Raw genomic sequence first — 24,663 nt, forward strand, 5'->3', positions numbered from 1 at the left:
TAGAGGTGTCTATTTCAAATCCTTAGTTTTATCTAATCACCAAGTGTGATATTCAGAAATTATCCCTGAACTCTAATGTAATCTAGGTCAGATTCTGAGATCTCTGTGTGTCTTTTTGCACAGAATTGTGTGCTGACACCAAAATAAGAAGTCAGCCTTAAGGCCTTGAAATGTCCCAGGCCATCACTTACCCAGGCCTGCATTTCCATTTACCTCCCGTCCACTGACTCATGTAAATTTGGCAACTTGTCCTTTCTTTAAGTACTTGAAAATTTTATCAATGTATGAACAGAATAAAAGTAGGGGGAATAAATTATGGAGTGATACCAACATTTAAAAATAGCTACATTTGCTAATTTACTGAAACTCCTTTCATGTAAGGCACATTATCAAGTAAACTGTCCTGATTTACTAAATTTACTAAAATATTAGTAAAACTAAAATTGGTGTATTGCTGATTCAAAGGCAAAAATTACAGTGTTACAATGTATAATTCATTTGTCAGCATGACATTACACTTTGAGAGGCAAACACAGTTTACCTCCTCAGCAATTAGTTTTTTTATATATCATACATGATTAACATGACTGTGAAAATGATTGTATCAGTAAAGTATGATTTCTTTCATAAGAGTATCCTAAATCTAAACATTTTCTTCAGTCTTTTTCAAGAAATTGGCACTTACATCATATGCATAATAGTATGCTTTGGTTCCATGAAAAGTTTATTTTAAGTAATAAAAATCAATCTGTTTCCTGAATAGGCTTAAAATGCATCTCCAGTAGTCTATGCTACTTTAATGTTAAATAATGAGGTAGCACGTTGTTCCAAAATTGTTCTGAATTATGTAAACCATTTGCTACATGACGTTTGGATTTCATGTTTTGTTTAGAGCTGTTTGGTAAAGCAGTTCGTTCTGTCTTTTCTGGCTTCCTGGGTCTGCTTTTCTTTTCTGGACGTTTACTACTATAATTTTTGCTTTTATCTTTTGCTTTTTCTTCTTCCTCTCCTTCTTCCTCCTCACCCTCATCTTCTTCTCCCTCATCCTCTTCTTCCTCCTCTCCTACATCCCCTTCCTCATCTCCTTCTTCTCCTTCTTCCTCTTCACCTTCTCCCCCCTCATCCTCTTCTCCTTCTTCTTCCTCTTTACCCTCTTCTCCTTTTTCTTCTTCCCCCTCTTCCTCCTCACCCTCTTCCCCTTTTTCTACTTCCCCCTCTTCCTCCTCACCCTCTTCCCCTTTTTCTTCTTCCCCCTCTTCCTCCTCACCCTCTTCCCCTTTTTCTTCTTCCCCCTCTTCCTCTTCTTCTTCTTCCTCCTCTTCACCCTCTTCCTCTTCTTCCTCTTCCCCCTCTTCTTTTTCTTCTTCTTCCTCTTCCCACTCTTCCTCTTCTTCCCCCTCCTCCCCTTCTCCTTCTTCTCCTCCCTCTTCTCCCTCCTCTACCTCTTCTTCCTGTACTGTTTCCTCATCCCCCTCTTCTTCCACTCCCTCTGCTTTCACTCTCTCTGCTTCCTCCTCATCTTCCTCTTCTTCCACTCCCTGTTCTCCCTCATCTTCTCCAACAGACTCTTCTTCCTCCCTTACTCCTTCATCTTCTTCCACTCCTTCTCCTTTGTCTTTATCTTCCCCTTCCTCTTCATTTTCCCCCTCCTCTTCTTCCTTTTCATCTTCTTCCCTCTCCTCCCCTTCTGCTTCTGCTTCTACCTCTGTTCCTTCCCCTTTCTCATCTTCTCTTTCCTCCTCCATTTCATCCTCCCCATCTTTTCCTTCTTCCACTCCATCCTCACCCACTTCCTTAGTTTTTGTATTTGCATCTTCCTCATCCTGGTCTTCTTCAGATACCTCTTCTTCCCTCCCTGCCAATGAGTCTCCAAAATTCTCCTCTTCACCCTCTTTGTCTTTTACATTCTTCCTTTCTTTGTTTTCTTCTTCATCTTCCTTTTCATCTTCTCCTTCTTCTTCTGCCTCTGCCCCTTTTCCTTCCTCTCCCTCTCTATCTTCCCCTTCTTCTTCACTCTCATCTCTTATCACACTTTTAACCTGTTCCTCTTTCTCAGTGCCTTCCTCCTTCTCATACTTCTCCATATCGTCCTTTTCTCCCTCACTCATCATTTCTTCTTCCTCCATCAACCTGCCTAGCTCATCTCCTTGATCTTTGCCATCTTGCTGATTGAGCTCCTCGGTCTCCTCTGCACCCTCATTCCCACTGTCTCTTTCAGCCTGGGATTCCTCTCTTTCATTTTCTTCCTCATTATCATTTTCCTCTTCATCTTTTTCTACAGAAATTTCATCTCTATCTTTTTTCATTTCACTCTCTTCTTCCTCTCCTAGTTTACCTTCACTGTCAATTGTTTCATCCAGTTTTTCTTTTTCACTTGCATCCTTTTCACTGCCTTCATTCTCCTGCCCCTGATCAGATTCCTCCTCATTCTTAATTTCTAATGGTCTGTCTGCATCAGATTTAGCATCAGAGCTCGTTTCTTCCTCATTCAGGCTTTTTACTTCAGTCTGTTCTACACATCCTTTCTCACTGTTTGTAGCTTGCATCTCCTCAATCTCTCTGTCTTTTTCTAAGTCCAAATGTGTCACTGTTGTCCTTGACCTCTGGACAATTCTGTGTTCATAGCAGACACCTTCCTTAAGTATATATTTCTGGAGACCATTCTTACTTTCCTCAGTTGAAGATGATGATGAAGTTACAGATATTTGTTTCAAAATCTGATGCTTTTTTTTAAGCTCCTTCTGTTCTGCACTACTTTCTTTTCCTGTGACATTTATTCTTTCACACTTGTCAGATTTTTCAACACCATCCTTTATTTTGTTTTGACTTTCTGTTGTTTTTTGACTCCCTTGCTTTTTAACAGGACTGTATTCTTGTACAATTAATGAATCAGTCTGAGGCTGATCCCTGGGAGCAGAAGGAAGTACCTCTATTTTAAGGGATTGCTTAGATTTAACAGCTTTTGGCTTTTTATTGGAAGAATTTATTGTTTCAGTCAGAATTTGATTTTCAGTGGGAAGATTGTATGCTGCATGCTCTCTGAAAAAGTCAAGATTTTCCACACACTCTTTTTCCCTTTTCACTAATATGTTTTTATCCTCAGTAATTTCTGGAGCACCACTTTTCAAAGTAGTATCACTTTGGGCATGCTCAGATTTACCCTTCTTTATGCTTTTTCTGGCCACAGGCTTCCCTACAAAGGCACCACTTTTTTCTAAATGTTGTCCAGGTGACTCTGAAAGTGAGGACTGCTTTTGTGACTCTAACGCTGAGTCCTCCTTTGTGAAATCAGAATCCTTTTTTTTTCAGCCCACCCTTACCATCTCTTTTCAGTTTCACATTTTTATTGTTCTTCTATTCCACATGAGAAGCAGAAAATTAAAAAGAAAGAAAGAAAGCATTAAAGACAAATGACAGCGTAAGAAAAATGTTACAAAAGCATATGAACAAGAAAAGAAACAATTTGTGAGGGGATTAAAAGACAGCATAAAAGGTAGAATATTTCACATGAAATGAAATTGCAAATGCACATATTAGAAGAACGTAACACCCTGTTAATGATGAGTGTAGTGCTACATCTTTCTCACTATCCAAGGAAATGCAGTAAGAATTGCCACTAACACATCCCATAAACCAGAGCAAGGGCAATGCATGAGGCTGTGCAAGCAGAAGGAAATCAATACAGTTCTCTTACACCTTCCTCCTTTGGAAATGTTCTGATGCCCTCACTGGTATGCCCTTTCTAAGAAGTTTGAAAATCTGTTGTCTTTCTGCTTTAAATTTTATACTTATTTAACATGAATAATAACTTTAAAAATAAAAAATAAAAATTTAATGAAATATAACAAAGTTCTGAAAAGCTGGGACCACTTTAGGAGTGAAATAGGAAGGAATTACAAAATACTTTAATTAATAATTAATACCAGTATTATTGCTCCTTTAAATGTACTTAAGTTGAATATCTGTAAATAAAACCTTTATTTACACTGTGTCCCAAAATATTTTCTCAGCAACAAACCAGTAGAAATGTATGTTATCACCTGAAGTTACAAGGTGTATATGACAGTATCTTGCTTCTTAAACTGATGAAATATTATACAGTCATCTCAAACTGCACTGGATATGTGGAGTTCTAGGTGCCTGCCCAAATTCTTTCTGCCTTCATGCAACTTCTTAGAATTTTAGGTCATGTATATTCACAAAATTAGCAAGAGGAGGTCTGTAAAATTTGCCTTTTTAAAAACTTAAAGCAAAATAATGAAGTACTAGGACAATACATGAATCACAGATTTTTAAAACATCAGTATCAATACACACATATGTAATCAGTTACAGTACCTTCTGTTTCTGGAGTGGTGATAATTTTAAGGACCAGTCACCAGGATTCAACTTCATTGCATGTGTCTGCAAAAAATAAGATCTCTATTTAAAAAATAAATATATTTAATGTGGAAAGCAGCATCAAAGCCCAATTCTAGTAAATAGAGATATTTTATGAACATTTTCATATTACTGCACTGTCAGGGTGGGACAAGCCTGTATGATCATTCAGCTCATCTATTTCACTTCCACTCCCTCATTTACTGCTTATACAGAGAGTGGTGAACAAATGTGAACAACTAACACTACCCCGACCTTTCTTAGAGCCCACAGGCACATTTGAGATCCACGTTCCACTCACTGTGAGGCTACAAACACAACTTTACTTCCTTTTCATCACAATCTTCAACTCAACATCCAGTTTGGTACCGTGGCCTTGAAAAAATTTATTCAAAAAATGTTACACAGCAGAAATTTTCCTTGGAATCTAATGCCTTTATCTCTTCCACATAAAGCAAGAAATCAAGAGGCAACATAGAATACTATTAGGTGGGAATATATAACGAAATTTTGCTCATCTCTTGCCATATACTCCAAATTGTCTGTTGCTGATTTTTAATTGCTCATGGTTTGACCACTATATTCTTTTTCAACACAATGAGCATGGACAGTTCTGGTTTCATACTCCCAATAATTTGCATCATCAGTATGACATTAAAGGTTTTTCTTCCTCTTGTCACATGTGTCAATAAGAGGTATGCTGCCACAGTCTAGAAAAATTGATAAAAACTATGCTGTAACAGACTATTTTCATTCAGATCCAAGAAGAGCAAAGATTTATTTTGTATTTTTGACAAGTTTGCCTGATGGGCTTTTTTTTTCAAATTTATGTTTAAAATCTTTAAATGTTTTAAAATTAATTCACAATAGATGTAAAATTGAAAAGGAGAAGGAAGTCTATCACATCAAGTGTGCAACATGCAAATAACGCTTCAGTAAATTAATGAAGGCCATGATGTGCATTGGATCTGATCACATTTTTTCTTTGTAAATCAAAATAAAGTTTTATAACATTAAATAAATGGCATGCACAAAAAGCCTGTTAAATTACTAAGTACTTTTAAATGCAAACAAATTATAATTCCTGTAAGATGCTCAATCCCTTCAGCATAACTGTGGCTGCATTAAGGCCAAGACATGCTCCTTTCTGCTGAGAGAATAAAATGTTTTGGAAAGTTGTACAAGGTGAACACATTTTTAAAATAAAATAAATATGTAGGAATTTATTTCTTACATATTTAATTTATTTTAAAATCTGGGATCACCAGATAATCAAAATGTCTGGATTTTGGCCTTCTCTTTAATATGATCCATCTGTATTAAAAAATCTCTTCTAGAATCAAGAAAAATGCTCTTCTGCTCCATTTCCTGCAATTCTCTGTTGGAAGTCATCAAGAAAAGAAAGGTCAGAGATAGAGATCACCATGTGGCCTCCAGCATCCTTTTCTGGTTTCCAGAGCCAAAGCGTGAGAAGATACTGCACTACTTGGACTTCTTCAATCTCATATCACAATATTACTTAAAACATATACAATAAAACAATAAATAATAAAACATATTTTAGCATTGGGTAATGATGATATAAAATGCATGCTCATTTAACAGTGTGTCAGTACTTTTTGGTGTCACATGACATTCTGGGCTAGTCAAGAATTCTGTATTAGCATCTGAAACACAATTTAGCTTCTTTGTCTCCCCCTGCAAAAAATTACTGAATTACAGATCCATTATAGGAATACATTACCATATTTAGAATGTCAGTTGTATCCCCAAGGTTTCTGTCACTATTTTCATTATCTGAATCTTGTTCTGAAGAAACTTCACCAGGTTTATCTTTTTGATGATTATTTTCTACAAGATAAAATAGGGGGAAAAAGAACAAATGTCATAGGAATAAACACTATATAGCAAAAAGAACACCCCACTCTTAAAAAATAGAGATTATTCCTATTTTACTAACACAGTCCAGAAGTCCTCAAAATCTTCATTCTCCCAGCCCAAGACACAGCAGAAACATTTCCATCTTCTTTCATCATTAACAACAGAGGTAGCTCAGCAATCTGGTCTCAGTGCACAGTAGATCTCTGATTGTTTCTGCAGTCTTTCAGACTAAAGGTTAAATATTACCTGTGACAAAGATTCTTTTGGATAATCTCTTGAATAATAGTGTAACAATTAGACCAAATTAGCTGCAGTCTTGTTATCTCCATTGCACATTATCTATGTAATGGATGGAGAGACAGAGAGTTTAATGCAGCATTATAAAACTGTCCCTGCATCATTAAGCTCATCAGGTCCATGACCATTTCACACAGGACAAAACACGAGGTTTTAGGCCTAAGAAGACCATAAAGGAAATTCAAATTTCACTGCATTGGTTTCCAGGAACCAGAAATGCTAACGGACATGCTGGCACATTTAAAAATTATCATCTTCATTCTAAGAATTAATTATTTCCAAATTAGATTTTTCTGCCAAGTAAACCTGAGCTAACTATTACACAGGAGCTCTGAATTCTGAAGTCTTCAGCATTGTTCTTCCCAGGAAATCACACATGCCCACAAACCCAGATAAGTCCAGAACTGCTCTAGAGAATCTGTGCCAAAGTCCAGTGCTGTATTATGATTATCCAGACTTTTTCATTAGCTAGAATATTACAAATCCTTATTACCTTAGATAATAAAGACTGAAGAGTACTTTTGCATTTCCAAGTGAAGAAGAAAGGTTCTGTAAGAATTAGTAGACCTTTTTCTTATTTTTTCTTATCCAAGTTTGTTGTAATCTTACCTATATCTTTAAGACTGTTCCAAACTTTCCCTGTCTGTATTTTTTTTTTTTTTTTTTTTTTTTTTTTTTTTTTTTTTTTTGGTAAAAACAAATAAGTAGGTAATGTTCTTACAGTATTTTTGTGAAATCTTATTTCTCAAGGCTTAAGGAAACACAGGTACAATTTATAATTTGTTTTTCTTTCACTCAAGCCTCCCCATAATCTTTAAACTTATTTTGCAAACACAAGCAGTATGAGGCAACTTTTGTCTGCATTTCTCAGCTTTTGTGTCTGTATGCTGCCAGATCCTCCTGAGGTAAGACTGAACCAGAACCCTTTTTCAGGTTCAAACTGAACATTTGTTTATGAATGATGAGAGATGATCAGAAAACCAGCCGCAGGATGTGGGGACACTTCACCTTTTTCATGCTCTCCATCCCTCACAGATTCAGATTTAGGATGACTTGTTGCAGAAAACCAGAATGGGCTGGTGTTGCTTGTCACAGGCAATGAAGATCTTAAGAAGCTTTGCCCCATTGGAGGCAGAGTTCGTGCCATTCGAACAAACTGCTCTGGTGACCTTTCCTTTAGAAGATTGGAAAACAATAGATTGAGAAAAAGGGTAGAAGAACAAAATGTGAGCAATCTCTCATACTTATCAGTGGTATTTGCTTTTATTGGGCAACTTAATAAGCAGAAACAAATATCTTTAAAATTTTAATTATTTATAAACCTAGAGAGTGGGCAGGTCCATAGTGGGATTTTTGAGATCATCTCTATGCAATGATTTCATCTCAAAGCAATCCTAAAATATGAACAAAGGAGAAGAAGAACATTTTTTTATTATCAAAAATGAAAAACTAATCTCTCAAATAACATCAAGGTATTTAATCCACAACATCTATACATTTTTACAGAATAAATTCAGGTTTTGGTAGAGTTAGTTCTCAGACAGGTAAGTGAAATGATCCAATTCATTGTGCCGTTTAAGGAAATCACATGGAATGTGTAGATAAAAGTGGATATAAAAGATCAAAAAGTAATATTTTAAGTAGCTACATCTAATATTCTCATTTGTTATTTTATAAACTATGAAATTGTTTAATATATTCAAGAACACAAAAGGAACAGCAAAAGAGTCATGTTCTTACTATTTAAAAAATTATAAGATAGTTTAACAAATGCAAAGGAACAGGTCCTACATTTTAGAGCAAAAAATTACAAACTCAATTTTAATCTCTTTCTTAAAAAACAGAAATAAATAAGCAAAATCTGATCAATACATTTTTTTCTTTTTTTTTTTTTTTTTTGGTCCACCATCAATATATTTTTCATACAATACATTAAAATTAAACAATTTAAGAAGCTATATTGAACTGCTTGGTATATGCTGTGATTTTTGCTTTAAAAGTGATTCTGTTTCCTGAAAGAAGTGTGGCAACTCTAAATATTTGTGAACTTACCCTCTCTCGACGTCGTATTCGTGCTGCTGATAATTGCAAAGTGTTTGCTAGTACAAAGTCCCCACTCATTTTAGGGAGAGTAGCAGTCAAACGAGGCTCATATAAATCTTCCAAGATTACCTCAGATTCTTTAGATCTTGGAGCAGCAAAAACCAGCATATGACAACCCCCACAAGCAACCTGCAGCTCAAAAAAAGGTCTGATTACTTCACTTGCAAGTAGTAAGGGTGCACTTTTGTTACAGTTATCTCTAGGGGCTTAGATGATAAGAAGAAATGTATTAAAAGTAAGACATCTCAAATGGCTTCAAGTTTAGTTCCTAATAACACCAGCAAGATAAAAGTACTTAATTATGTTCACTAATGACTAGTGATTTATTTTCACTCCTAGTTAGTGAAATACAGTATATTTGTATTGAACAGAAAAAAAAGACAGGTCTATCAAATTTCTGATATAGAAGGTAGCTATTTCCACTAATTTTCAAGAGATTTCAGCTAATTATTTTGATACAAGTCAAATGAGAGCAATACTGATAGTTTCAGTGACTCAAACCTAAATGTTTTATCAAAATATCAGCAAAAAGTAAAACAAATTTGATACTCTCCAGTAGACACAATACTATGACCTAAATATAGGAGGTTTCACTTTTTAAGTTTTAAAACACTCACTGCTTCAAATAAAACTTTCTTCATCAGTAATTCTAGTAAACAAACAGAAGTGATCAACAGATTTTTGTCCCAAATTTTGCTCAATCCTGTGTCATGTTAACATTTTTGATGCTGACAATTCTGGGACAAGAAGCAAGATGAAAAAACTGACACCTCAAGAAGCAGATGAAAAAAACTTCCCTTGCACAATTCTCAAAAGAAAAGACCACTCCTGGTTTCTTGTCCAGTATGGATTAAAAACCCCAAAACCTCAAATTTTCTTAAGATTTAAAGGTATCCTACTGTACAAAAATTGCTGAAATTGATAAGATGACTGTCTGGTGTTCACAGAAAAGATATAAATTTCTCAATACTTCCAACCATCCCAGAGCAATAAATAATACCATTTATAGGCTACCACAGCTCTAAAGACCAGAACACCATGGCACAAGAGTACTGAATAAAACCCTAAAGAGCAACCTCTATGTGTAGCCCAAGTCAAAGGCACTCTAAACTAAATGAAGTCTGTACTAAGGACATATAATTTCCACTTTCCTTCACTATTTAAATGTTACAGATTGAAATAATTACAGTTCTCATTAATAATGTGTTTCATATAAAGATACATATCTTGGTGTCTGCAAAGAATGAAGAAAGGTTTTACCAAAAGGACTGTGAACTTCAAGAAATTGTAACACAGAGTAGGATCAAACAGATTTGTAAAACTCTCTTCTCCAAATCCTAACTTGCCATGTCGTCCATCTCCAAAAGTAAACATGAGGCCATTCTCTGCATGTGGGAATAAAAAGGATGTTAAAACCAAGATTCAGTACAAAACCAGGACAGAACCATTACAAGCAAAGTAACAGGCAGTGAAAGTAAGAAATATTTCCCTTCCAAAAGCAAAACCTGAACAATTATTTTTTAGATATTCAAAGATGAGTATTATTTAAAAATACGCATTTTTTCAGACTGACTGATATGTTGGTCTAGACAATTTGTAAAAAATCTCCCAAGAAAACAGTAAGATTTCAACTGTACAGAAAAACAAAGGCTTCTAAATAAGAATATGTGTTAGCAAGGCATGATTAGGGGGTTATAATCCCCCAGGAGATACACACTTATGCATGGCATGGCTGAGTTAGAAATTCCTATCAAATTCACCTTTCTCACTGGCTCATTTCACCTTTAGAACCAGTAACAGATATGTCTGCTACTGCTCATTGTACAAGGAAAGCTTTTACAGTATAATAGTGAGTTGCTAGAGATGGTTCCATAATTTTGCACTCCCATACCTGCTATCACAGCAGAGTGATTTTCCCCACAGGCAATGTTACGTATTTTATGCCTCTTCAAGTGTTTCACAGGCTTTGGTACTGAGCTTTCAAACACAAGAGTTCCATGTCCCAGCTGCCCATATTGTCCAAGTCCAAAAGTATAAACATCTGCCTCTGAAATTATACAGGCAAAGTTGACCACAAATATGCTGATACCTATATTTATTTATGTATTTATTTATATAATAACCTAAGTTCTATTTGCCAAATGGAAGGCCACTGACATAAACATCATAAAAAATGTTTAATCAATTAAAAACATGCCAACTAATCAGTTACATTTATCAAATATTAATATAAAACAACAACAACAACAAAAAACCAAGGAACTGAAGCACTAAAGTGTACACAGAAAAGAATTTTAAATGGTTCAATGTACGATATATTTTCTAACATACATGCAAAATAATCCACTGATTATATGTACACAAAGCAAAGTTAAACAAATGTATGGGACTATGGTATACTGCAATCAATTCAAGACCACAGTATTTATACATATATATGCATGTTCACAATAGCCTCACCCGAATTTCTCATTAGCTCCATGAACATTGTATGACCTTAAATTCAATAGACTAGACCTCATAATTTGTGTGTAAGAAGAGACTAGAACAGTATCAGAATAGGTTTCAGTATTCTGTTCAGCTACGAAATCAGCTCAGCAATAAATACAGAGAACATTATAATTGTGTTATCTTGTGACAGAATAATCATCTTTCCACGTTTATATTTTGTCTGTTTAATGGACTGTCTGTGCCAGGAAAAAGAATAAGAGCTTCTCCAAAGCAATAAAGAGTCTTGCTGTGTCCATCCCTGGCACTCCATCAAAACAGGGGAAGACTGTGAAGCTTGGAAATCTTGATGAGGTCATGCTTGAACAGAGAAGTTTTTTGGGAAAAAAGGAGAAGTTTTCCTAGAATTTTGTTTCCTGCCCCTTTTTCTTTTGCATGTAGGCAACAAAGGAAAAGTGATAAAAATTCTAATTAAAGCACTTTAAAAATTAATATGAAAAAATGGGAAAGACTATGAATTAACAAAAAAAATCCACATTAAGGTAAAAGAACTTTCCAATTTCCAAGGAACTGTGATGAAATAGTAACACTACATATGGAAATTTTCCTTCTAGGAAAGTGTTTTCCTTTCTGTTCCTTATAAATTGTTCCATACTAAGATGTCATGAATTCACACCATTAAAAAAAAAAAAAAAAAAAAAGCCCAATGGTCTCACATTATTTTTAAATTGTAGATGAAAAATATTGAGTAAGCTTGTTTTTTTAAGGAAATGTAATAGTAAAGCTCCCTCTGCTGAAACTGTAGTGCAAGAAAGAACCTTGGGAGCTTTATAAAGTAAAAGAAGTAGTAAGACTTTTCCTGTAATATTTAGGCTTCCTGCATAAGAATCAAGAAACTACACCTGAAAGACAGGAGCTGTCTCTAAGTAATAAAAAGTCTCATCTTTATTTTAGTAAACTGCTTTCTCAGGATGGCTGATTCCAAAAATTCTGTTTAGAAGTACAGCATTTGTTTTAACAATTCTTTGGAAACTCACAGATAATTTAACCACATGGCTTTATCTGATTAACATAACTACTTTGGGTGAACTATGAGGTTTTGTCTTTAATCCTAGCATGAAATATGCAACATTTTCTGCCTTTGTGTTGCGAGAGAGATGTTCTCAAATGTTAACTTTTAAAGTGCAGGGAATTTTTTCTTTCCTGTCTTTCTACTGAAAATGAGGAAAAAGGCCAACCCCAAACCAGGTTGGAGTGCCTTTATATGACAAATAATTTCTTCTCCTGTCCTTATAAACCAGGGGCACCCAAATGTTGCTCCTCCTAAATTTGCTTCTTAGTGAATTATCAGGATAGAGGAAGAAAAAAACCCTTCCACCTTTCTTAAATGATTCACCATTCTGGGGCAGAAGCAAAGTCAAACGTCCCTAATAACCCCCTTTAGTAGAAATTAGTTATTTCCACCAATCTGTCTTTATAAGTGCATGAAAAAGAAACCTCACACACTTATTGATAAAATGACAGGGGTGAATTTCATCATTCTGAACACAGCAGCAGCCCATGAGAGAGCCCTTGAAGGATGAAGAGAAATGGTTTCAGAGCTTGCACAGAAGACAATGGCTTTGCTGCTCCAAGTCACCTCCAGCACCTGAGTGCTGGAAGAGCTTCTTCTTCACTTCCTATTTCCCTTTTTGGAAGAACAGGGATATTTCCCTGTAACTGTGTTATCTTCCATCTTTGCAGGTATCTTTTGTGAACTCTTTGATCATTTGCACTATCAATAAAATAGTCCTAGGCAAAAAGCTGTATAGTTTTCATATTATTTTTTAAAACATGCCATTTGCTAACAGAACTGTGTGAGCTCAAAGGATGTTTTTCAGAATCATATATTATTCTCTCTGCTATATATCTGAGGGTAGAAATGAAGTTAAGAAGTCCACAGAACTAAAAAGGAAGCAGACAAGTAAGCTTATATCACAGAAACATGGAATGGTTTGGGTTGGAAGAGACCTTAAAGATCATCTGGTTCTAACCTCTTGCTATGGACAGGGCTACTTTTACTATCCCAGGCTGTTCAGAGCCCCATCCAGCCTGGGCCTCAACATTGTCAGGGATGGGGAATCCACAAATTCTCTGGGCAACCTGTGCCAAGGCCTCATCACCCTCACCGTAAAGAATTCCTTCCTAATATCCAATCTAAACCTGCTCTCTGCCAGTTTGAAGCCATTCCCCCTTGTCCTGTCACTCCAAGCTTTTGTAAATAGTCCCTCTCCATTATTTCTTGTAGGCTCCCTTCAGGTACTGAAAGACTGCCATTAGATCAACCCAGAACCTTCTCTTTTGCAGGCAGAACAACCCGAATTCTCTCAGCCTTTTCTCATAGGAGAGGTGCTACAGCCCTCTAATCATCTTGGTGGCCTGTCCACATAAATACCTTTCCCTTGAATATTATTATTATTATTATTATTATTATTACTACTGTTACTATAACCATTATGCCAATGAACTATTTACTCTCACAAGAGCTTTATTTTTAAACAGCTTATGCTGAAAAATGTTACTGTAAAAAATCAACTGTCAACACAATGTTCAGTATTCAGAGTTAGTAACTGGATTTGAGGATTTCAGTATAAATAGTATACAGATTTAAGAATGGTTTGAAAAATATAATAATCCTATATGATCTGAATTGTGAGTTCTGCCAGAAAAAGGTAGAGCTTTTACATCTTTTTTGTCCAATTTCAAAAGGCTGCCTTGGCTTTCTTTTCTTTTTAAAAGACCTTGAGACAGAAGATGAAGAATCCAACATTTTACATACTAATGCACTAATGTTCTTATGTCAAACATTCTATTCTCAAAGGTCTGCTTCACTTTTTCCTTTGAAGAGTTATCTTTGCTTTCCTTCCTTTCAGAGAATGAAAGGAAGTAATATATCCTTCTATAGAAAAAAGTATTCCCAGAGGGTCTGTCCTCATCTGAAAAAACCTGTAAGATATTAAGGCCACTCCAAATAATCTGTTTCTTCTTCTCCAATTTCTAGATTCACATTTATTATTTTTCTGGCTTTTGAAACACCTAATTGAAAAAAGGATGCAAATTGGCATTGCTGCTCTTCCATATTTCATTTGAAAATGGTGATACCAACAGCTTTTATTGGCAGCAGGAAGGATCTACAAGGATTGGGGGTAGTCGGTGCATTTTTTTTTTCAGTCTTTAAGAGAAAGAATCTGGGATGAGGACAAAATCTGCTTGGACTGGCTGACTGACTGCCATGGAATGAACAGCTTTGTGCTATCAAGATTTTGCATCATAGAATTTTAAATTAAATTCTGTTTATTGTCTAGAACAAATGCAAATATTAAAGATAGAGGTAACAATAAAGCATGTTAAGAAGATGGTTTCCAATACCATATTCAACATTTCTAAAACAAATCTTTAAGAAATTGTGGGTGTTTTTCTAAATTATTGCTCTCAGCAACTTAATTCTTGTTCTCTGGGAAAAATAATTTAGTTTCTCGTTTTGGAATTTCAAACCAAAAAATCCCAAAGAATTGCTTTAATATATACTTTCTATCTTTTACTCTGATGCTTTTTGTAGCAATTCCAAACAGTACCTTGATTTAAAAACCCATACAACAGTGGTTCTTGCCATACTAAATTGCCAATAGAATAGATAACAGTCATTAAAAAAAATCAAATTAAGTGCATTGGAATAGACTAATTACACATGAGAGTCAGGAAGAAACTTGCCTCACATTCTGTAAGATAACTGAATTATGCATTTTTTTAGTTTGATAAACCCTAAGTAGAAATTATGTCAAGAAATGAGCCAAGATGTACAACAGTTTTTTCATATGACATTTTCTGTTGCTATGTTAAATGAGATAGATGAAGCAGGGGAATATTCACTAGTCACATGAAGCACTCCCCCACAGCCCCCCGGGGCTAGCTCTGTTTCTTGGGAGGCTTTGGGGGAAATGATTCGAGGAGACCAGGGCAAAAGATTCCAAAAGAGGCTCTTACCCCCAGGGTTGATCCAAGACATTTATTCCATACGGGGAGGCGAAGGCAGGAGGCCAAGAGGCAAGGGCCCAGAGGGTAGGAGGCAGGGGCCCCAGGAGGCAAGAGGGGACCCAGGAGGTAAGAGAAGGCCCCAGGAGGTAAGAGAGCAAGAAGAGGAAGAGCAAGACCTTATCAAGGCTCCTGCCAGGGGGGATGGCTGGAACTCAGCCAATTAGGTCCAGAAAGGAAGGAATGGTCAAACTACAGGGTTACAAGCTCCAGGGGCCCTGGGGAAAAAAACCATTCCCCAGAGAAATACAACAGTCACACACTCAGTTCTTGTTTCCTGAGACTAAAATCCTTAAAAACTGGAAAGACCCTGAAAGGATGAAAACCACACCAGTATACATTGTGTTAGTAAGGGCAAGCAGCACCCATTTTCATGGAGATGATACATGAAAATTCAGAATTTCTTCAAAATTGTATTACTTTCTTAATTTATGAAAATGAGCTTAAAAGAGGAAATGTAAATATTTCTGCCCTTCTTTAAAGATATCTCATCAGAATTCTCAGTTTCTAGTCACACCACTTTACCTCAAGATGCAATTTAGAACCAATTTCAAGTGAATTTTTCTGGTGCAAAGCAAATAATGTATGTATTACATTAAGTCACAGTCACTTGAAATTTTTAATATCCATATATATATCTTTTCACAACTTTTTCCTCAAATTTTGCTTTGAGTCAGAAAATTTTCTCTATGTTAGCACTTCTAAGTATCTTTCATATGAAACAATCCTGCCGCTATCCTCTACTGTTTCACTCCAAATATCTTAGAAGTTCACATCTGTCACCTATTTAATAACAGCTGATTTGCATCAAAATAATCTATTTGATTTTTCATTCTTATCATAGCTATTAATCTTTAGTAAATATCTATTTATGTGGGAGGTAATTTTCCTCTTTTTGTGATTCAATTAGGTCATCTGGCACTCAACACTTTGATCATCACCTGCCAGCTCAGCCCGCACTAAATTTCTTATTATCCTTCTACTAAGAATTTATTTCCAAAAGCAAGTAAATCTTACACACACATACACACATACTTATTACAGTATTTTCTTCACTGCATTTTTTCTGTGGCATTTCTATTTCCCTCTTTGTTCTAGCTCTTGTACAGATTTCACTATAATGATGATGGCATCCAGGTCTGTATCTTTCTTCTAAATCTCTGTAATAGTCATTGGTTATAATGATTTTTTGTCACATGAAATGCCATCAAGTCAAAATATCTATTGGTTGGATTCAGATTTATGGTTAAAAAAATAATAAATAATGATAAAAGAATCCTTTCTACAAAAGTTCACTTTGTAATTCATAAAATAATGCTATGATTTATGCATTTGTTGGGCACAAATTTATGGTAGTTTTTTGACTAATAATGGTTATCTGATTTCACATAAAGAAATCTATTTTGTGACATAGAATACTGCCAGGGTAAGACTGCATGTTGGTAGAAGAAGGGAGACAAAGGAATCGAAATGTAGCCAAATGTTTACATTATTTCCTCGATTGGCTACTGCTATTTCCTCTTCATAGTTTTCCCAAAGGAATTTTAACCTACCCAGGATCTCGCAGCTTCACTCACTATACATAATCCTTCCCAGCATTTCACTTCCACCTTTATTCTTTCCAATGGCTTGCAGTACACCACCACATCAAAATCTCCCTCAGACAGATTTTCAGTTTCTAGTTTAGAAAGTTTGGCTACATAACTTTGAAGGTACATCCAAAGATTGTCAAGAGGCAACTATAGAGAACCTTCAGAATACAGATTTAAGGAGTGCTATCTATACATCCAACTTGGTTTTACAGCTTTTTCATTTTGGCAGAAAAAATTTATAGGCCATACAGTTTTACACGTATTATATTCATTACAAGCTAAAGCTGATACTTTTTGAACTTTATTCAGGCAAAGTCAAACTTACCTTTCCTGCTTCTACACCACTTTAGGTCAGGATAGAATTTGTGGAAAGAAAAGGCTGGCACTGCTTGGCATGGATGCCCTGGAAAAGCTAAGTCACCACTGGCAGGCAACTATTTAACAGTTCAGTAACATTTTCCAAGTACTAAATATGTGGCCTTGTGAACTAATATGTAACAGTTGCATTTGCTGATTTTCATAACCTGTACAATATGTCAAATGTATATGTCTGTACTAGTTTCATATTTATGCTAAAGATTCTGCTCAAAGGCAAAAGCAAATTCTGTATCACAATAAGAGATATTTAATACATTCAGCCATGTAGTAGATAGTGAAGCTACTTGAAAAGTGACTTCCTACAAACCTTCCTAAATATTCAAGAGCATTTGAATTTACTACAGAATGGAAGCTTTCCTCTAGCATTTCCCTCTCACTGCAATAATAATTTCAAGCTCCTTAGAGGAAAGAAACATCAATTATCTGTGTTGCACCAAGTGGTGCTGGCTTATTGAAATCCCAGTAAGAAAGGCACTCAGCCTATGTAAAGTTGTCTCAAAATGCTATTTATTGGAGCTAAGACTATAAAGAAAAAGAAGATAGGATCAATAACCTTCTGTCCCTTCAGAGTCTGGGAATCCCAAGCTGTGTGGAATTGAAAAGGACTCCAGCACGCTGTGCAGATCCTACCCATGGAAGGTTGCCTCAGTTTGAGCTCTTACTGGATTTTCTTACATCCAAAACAACTCTATATATAATTTATACTGATACATTCAGCATTTTATACTGAATAAAAAAGACATTCACTTGCTGGGAACTTGCTGCTGAAGTTTCAGATAAAAGCAAGGACAGGCCAGTGGTGTCAACCAGGAGCTGCCTGGAAGTCCCTTTGCTAAAATCACCTGGTCAAGTTCATCCTGTAGCCAAGGAACATGGGCAGTGCAGCACAGGCCTACCTTAGCTGGGTCATACACGGATTTCTACCTCCTTGGTGTACAAGGGTCTTCCAGCTAGGATCAGCATCCAGCATTTCAGTGGGATGCAAATTCTTTAGAGTTAATGGAGTTTAAATTACAGGGCTGCAAGAAAAGCCCATTAAATTGCATACCTGTCAGCACCACAGTGTGTTCTCCACCACAAGCAACCTTAGTAACCTTTTCCGTAATTCCCAGTACAGGCTGTGGGACTCTATTGTTCTTCAGCTGCTCAGGGAATAACCCCAGTTTCCCATTCACAGGTTCTCCAAAAGTATAGAGCTCACCATCTCCTGTGAAAATACAGAACAGTGCATGGTTTCCAGCACACACTGAGGAGCAAGGATGGGTTGTCAAGACTGCTGCAGACACAAATTATAAAGACAGAAAAGTGTATGAATATTACAGGATAGCTGAATGTATTTGTATAATGCCCAAACAGCTGTGAAAAGCACTCTGCTTTGATGGGACACAAAGGTGCTAGATTTTAGTCCCCCTCCAAATTCAGAATCACAATATTTAGCCTGCAAGGAATGTAGCCACTGGAAAAACAAAACTATATACATCCTGCTTCTGAGAGGTGGCAATTCCCTCTGTAATCAGTATTTAAGTAAACTAAATTTGCTTGTAAGAATTTAACTGAAACAGAAAATAATTTTGCATAGAATTTTGATGGAAAATCAACCTGGTCAAGCAGGTCCATCCCTGAGCACAAGGCACAGGACTGTGTCCAGATAGTTCTGGAATATCTCCAGTGAGGGAGACTCCACACCCTTTCTGGACAATCAGTTCCAGTGCTTGCTCTGCACAGGAAAGAAACTCTTCCTCATGTTCAGGTGGAACTTCCTGGCCATCAGTTCCTGCCCGTTCCTCCTGTCCCATTGTTGGCACCACGGAGCAGAGCCTGGCCCATGCCCTGAGCCCTCCCTGCAGACACTGACACACAGGGCTGAGGCCCCTCCCAGCCTCATCTTCTCACAGCTTTCTTACATTCTTCTGCACCTCTTTTCTAAGAATTTTTTGCAGTCATTTCAATCTGTCTGTGCTCCTTAAGAACCAGAAAATTACCTCAGCTGCAAAAAAGTGTATTTCATTTAATTTCAAACCTATGGACTGTGTTTAGGCTTCTCTGTTTGGTTTGATTTCCTGGTTTAATTCTGATTTTGTTCTTTATGTCTATGTGCAGAAATACTCTGAACAAGCTCACACTGCTTTTTTTGCATCAGTGTCAATTTTCTCTTCTAAAACAGTAGCCCAATTAAAAAGATAAAAATCAACTGCAATGTGAGTTTTTCTGTAACCAAAACATTATTCTGTCAAAAAGAGATTTTATTAAGCATTCTAAGTGGAAAGAAAAAAAGAAAGAAAAAGAAAAAGAAAGAAAAAGAAAAAAACCCATCAAAAAGGATCCTGTATTTTTTGGAAGGTGAGTATTTTTCAGTTCTCTTGGATCAGCCATATATTTCTAAAAACAAATTAAAAAAACCCCAAAAGCACTTGGGAGATAACTACTTATGCAGTTCTCTTTGAAGAGACCAGCAGCTCTTTTTAAACACTACTGCACTGAAAAAATTAATCCAATCACTATCTAATTAAGAGGATTAAAAATTCAAATGGCCAAGCCTCCCAAACTAATCAAGTTTATTACATTTTTTCCACTTAATAATCCAGCTAACAAAGATAAAACCATTTACCAAAGCAATTTTTGAATACATTACACATCCCTTTTAGACAAATAGTGGTCTAAAAACTACGAAAAATAGCAATCAAGCATAAACAGAACCCAGTCAATCCCAGATAAATTTTGAGTGCAGGATGTGTGCAGTACATCTGCATGCTGAGGACATGATGCACTGTGTGCAGTACACCTGAATTTAAAGGACACTCTGTTCACAACAAAACCTGGTTATTTAATTTTCTCCTCTCATACGAGTCACACTGTCACATGTTGAACTTTCCCTAATGTGGCAGATTTTCTGTATCACTAAACTTAAAATCAGAGGAGCATATGAAGAAAATGGACAAGTGAATGGGAAGTGTCCCTCAAAGGAAAATGTGTGTTTGAGAGTAGAATAGAGACCTGGCTGGTGGAAGATGAGGGAAAAAAAGAGTGGAAAAAAGAATTGGATAACTGAGATTTCTTGAAAAAATGAAGAAGAAAATTAAAAGAAATATTTATTAGGACCAAATTGTTTAAAACTGTCTCAAACACTGAAATTCAGAGCATATAAGTATTTTAGGATGAATGATTCTTAAATCAGTCCTCAAAAATAATGACAAAATACATTAAAAAAGAGAATTCAAGGAACCTATAAAGCTCTCTATGAAAAGACATCTTCTCAACAAGAATGCATCTTGACCTTGATTACAGTTACAATTCAAGCAGGTGACACACTAGAAGGGGTCTAACACACTCAATACTTCTCTGTCTCCACAAATCTAACTCTGCTGCAGAACGCAGAGCAAAGGTGAGATACATCAGGTTTTTCCTGCTCTCCATCTCCTGCAGCGGACAAAAGAGCTGTACATGCTTGCTGAGCTGACTGCTTCCTGAAAAATTGTCCCCTCCTCAATGTGTGGTCATAGGAAAGACAAGAAAAGATCTGTGTAAGTGTTTAAAATTGTTGCTACACCCTCCCAGGAGTTTATTTCTCTGTTGATTTGCCTGAGACATAACCCTAATACTGGGACTCAATGTCCAAAGCCTGCAAAAAGGGAGGAAAGGAAACACACTGAAAAAATCCTAAAGAGAGCTGGAAGCTACAGACTAAGAACTTCTTTTCAGTGGAACTCTTTGATGAATGCAAAGGAGAGGGAAAGGAAACAAACAACCATCTTTCAAATATGAACTGAATAATCAGACTAGTTCCTCATCTGCGTATGGAATTGAGTTAGCCACTGCCTGTGCATGTGCCTAGTCTGCATTTCAGAAGTGGGTTTTTTATTTAAAATATCAGGATTTGTACTGTTCTTCTATTCTACAATCACTTTGGCATCAGTGGACCCCACATGTACATGGCAGAATGCAGGTGACACGTGTTCAGCAGTTAAAGTTTTCTCTGCAAAGAAGACCTTCCAGAAAGCAGAAATAAGAAGGGTGACGTCATCTTTTTGGAACTATAAAAGGCATAGCTCTTGGCTTTATAGCAGTTAAACACCTTAAAGATAAAAGCCTGCTAAAAAAAAAAAAATTCTAAACCCCATTAATGCCAAAGAAATAAGAACTTTAGTTTAAAAAGAAAAAAAAAAGAAAAAAGAAAAAAAAAAAAAAAAAAAAAAAAAAAAAAGCTGGAATCCATATTTCACCACCTTTTTTATTCAATACTCTCTTATTAATGAACATCCTGCCCTGGAGAGGGCACTCTGTGTCCACACTATGTTTTCTAGTTGCCTCATGAGCCACCTTTTGGTTTTAACCCAGATATGCCTGTGTTTCCAACACATTTTTCAGCCAGTGCACACCTTATGTCAAACATAAACATATTAAGAAAAGGAGCCATATGGTGCCATGTTCATCAGTTCAGTCTGACAGCAGTCAGACTTTACCAAATCTTAAATCCTGCAAGTATGTTACACTATTAAAAAGGGAATTGTTTGATGTCTAAAAATCAAAATGTGGAAATTCTATAGTATTCTAATAACCAATAAGTAACACATCCTGTGACTATGGTCTACTCAGAATAAATGCATTAAGTTAATCTTTAAACCCTGTATGGATACACACTGACAACAGTGCAAGAGAAAATCGATTCTGCAAAAGTACTTGGAGGTCCAATACTAAATTTTTACAGTAACTGAAGAATCAGTCAAATAAAACTATTGCCATAGGGCCACAGGAAAGTAATAAAAAAAATTATGCTTTCACCACAAAGAAGGCCGTGTGTGTCAGTAGCTTCAGTGACACAGACTGAACCCAATTCATGCAGGACTTGCAGATATTAAGGATGAAAATTAAGATTTTCCATCTTATACTCAGGCCTGTTTAAGTAGAAACAGGTTCAACAACTCTTCGTTTTCACAGGTGATAACCAGTTCATTCTTCCTATTAATATTTCCAGAAGCTCCATTTTTCTTGGCCAGGTACAAGCCTAAGCCTTTTTTTCTTATCCCCTTCCACTAAAAGTTTCCACTTCCTTAGGGCACTTGGCACACATTGTTCCCTCTTTACTCTTAGATGTTTGTCCTCAACCCTTCTACTAACGAGAATTTTGTGACATCCTGCTGCAATCCTGCACCTTCAGCTCTTGGCTTGAAGGCTGAGATACACAAATAACCACTACATCCTTGAAGCAAGTATCTTTCCCCTCCCCATTTATTCTGAGTCTAGAAACCTGTATTTTTCCTAACAGGTGCTGAGGTCCTGATCAGCCCCAGACACTTAATCCGTTTACTGTAATAAAGCATTTGTAATAAAGGTTGCACAGTACCAGCATAACACCTAATTAATATTTGTCCACCGTAGCAAGCTCTCATTCTGTTAACAGCATGTTCTCAGAGAGCAATAGAGATATTGTATGTGGAAAAGTAACATTTATCAAGTAATCTGGGAAAGGTATCTGATGGAATAGCTCCTGGGTACCCATTTAAAGCTTTACAATCAAAACTATCGATCTCTTGAAATCTTTAATTACTCTAAGGGGACCAAACAGTAAAGTTTAATAATGTAAATCTATATGGCTGAGAGGAATTCATAGCTGCTCATACATAATGCCATCAATAGTGGCTGATAATTCATCCATACTGGCATTATTAAAAGATGAGTGGAATCTTCCCTTTGGAAACCAGTTGGAGCGTTGGGAAGAGAGAGGTGGAAAGCAATAGGGAGGTGGTTTGGTTTGAGATCAGACAACAGCTCACTGCAGCATTGCTTCTCCTCATGTAATGTACTACCAGTTTAACTGACTTGAAAACTTAAATTCTAAGACCAAACAAGGAACAGGGACAACAATCTTTTACTTCTAACAAGACTAATTTTTTCCCATAGCATAGCAACTCAGTTCAAAACTGATGTTTCTAGAAAAGATGAAGTTTATTACTTGGTCATCAAAAAAAAACCCCAAAACTCAAAAAAATTCGCTTTTTGAAATAATCATTTTAATCCACAATGTATGTGATAATCTTTATCACATATGATACCTTTGTTTTATGAAAAAAAAAACCTGTGATGTGATCAAGTTTCAAACAACTATTTGAAAACAACTATCTTGTCTCCACTAACCTCTACTCCCATTCTCTTACCTGTAATCAAGGCAGAATGATAATATCCACAGGATACAAAGGAAACAGGTTTTCCAATATCCACTTTACAGGGGACACTGACAGAGGCTTCATTGGCCAGGCCAATCTGACCTTCTGAGTTATCACCCCACACAAAGAGCTGCCCATCCTCTAAAATGAAGATGCAGATAATTAATAGATTGAAAACAAAAACTAATAAAAAGTTAATCTATTTATTGAGGAGTATTTTAGAACCTCTGTATGATACTACTGAATGTCATGATCTCAAGGATATAAAATGACAATTTAGCACAATGTAAAATAGGAGTTGGAAATAAGAGGGTTTTCCTTAAGCTTTTCAAAAGTGACCCAGAACATTTACACATCAACTAATATTTAACAGAAAAAGTACTATGTAAAAAACATTCCTTCAGAAAGAGGAAGACTAAGAGAGAGAATTCAGTTGCCAGAGGTCAGCATGAAAATATTACAGTGAACTTAAGGCATCTTCTCATTTTTAGGTTCAAGCTGCCTTTCTCATACTTCCAAACTTATTCTCTGTTCTGAGTTTAGTAGGCATCCCACTTATTCATGCCTTATCTTCCAGTTCTCACAGCTGCTTATATTGACCAGCTTCACTTTGCTTTCCTTAAGCTACAACTACAACTGTAGATGTTCTAAGCTTCTATTGGAACAAGGAACAATGGCAAAACAAAACGAAACAAAAAACAACAAACAAACAAAACCCCAAAAAAGGCAGTGAACAATACTGAAAGTCTCTAGATTCTTCTAGAAGAGATAAGGTCTTCTCTATTTCTTATGGTGAGAAATAAGCTGTGAATAAAAAAGTACCACCTACAGTGCTACTGAGAGGGTAAGAGTTAAAACAATTCCAAATTGTATTAAAATGCTAAAAATCTCAGGAGAATGTCAGCAATTGGTATAAAAAAACCAAAAACCAAATGAGCAGGCTAAGATCTCTCTCAAGTTCTGAAATTACAGCCGCAATAACTCACCCTAAACAGGTACAGAAAAAACTGCTTTACACCAAGACTTCCATTATAGAATAATTAAGGACCACCCACCCAGTGACTAGGAGTATTGTAACTGTGTGGAATTCAGCATGTTGTGACATAAAATTGGTATAATTCTGCCCCCCTGAGAAATAGGAGAGGCTCAGCCTCTCCCAGAATTAGTAAGAAATGACATTTACAAGCTGTGCAGCCTGTACCAATGGAGCACAATAGTTGCAGTAACAAGTGGAATTAGAGATGCTTATTTTTCATAGAATTCATGTTGTGTAGCTGCTTTCCCTGGAAATAAACTGAGGATTTTTTTTTTCCATTTTGAGGGTATTCATACTGCTCCTCCTCTGTAAGTAT

General features: G+C 36.2%; 1 protein-coding gene and 1 long non-coding RNA gene across 2 annotated transcripts in view; both read right to left on the bottom strand.

Annotated features, from left to right (window-relative positions):
• The window catches only part of LOC136358149 (uncharacterized), a 201,175-nt gene that overhangs the window by 105,815 nt on the left and 70,697 nt on the right, over window positions 1-24,663 (bottom strand). The gene's annotated exons all lie outside the window — the stretch shown is intronic.
• Window positions 442-24,663, bottom strand: part of RPGR (retinitis pigmentosa GTPase regulator) — a 37,982-nt gene continuing 13,760 nt past the window's right edge. The window contains 10 exon segments of the mRNA XM_066314037.1: window positions 442-3,290; window positions 3,292-3,354; window positions 4,339-4,404; window positions 6,125-6,231; window positions 7,567-7,732; window positions 8,611-8,790; window positions 9,922-10,046; window positions 10,553-10,708; window positions 18,199-18,357; window positions 23,303-23,452. Of these exon segments, the coding sequence (XP_066170134.1) occupies window positions 792-3,290; window positions 3,292-3,354; window positions 4,339-4,404; window positions 6,125-6,231; window positions 7,567-7,732; window positions 8,611-8,790; window positions 9,922-10,046; window positions 10,553-10,708; window positions 18,199-18,357; window positions 23,303-23,452 (3,671 nt within the window). The 3' untranslated portion in view covers window positions 442-791.

The sequence above is a fragment of the Sylvia atricapilla genome, chromosome 2 (genome assembly GCF_009819655.1).
Source record: "Sylvia atricapilla isolate bSylAtr1 chromosome 2, bSylAtr1.pri, whole genome shotgun sequence".
NCBI lineage: Eukaryota > Metazoa > Chordata > Aves > Passeriformes > Sylviidae > Sylvia > Sylvia atricapilla.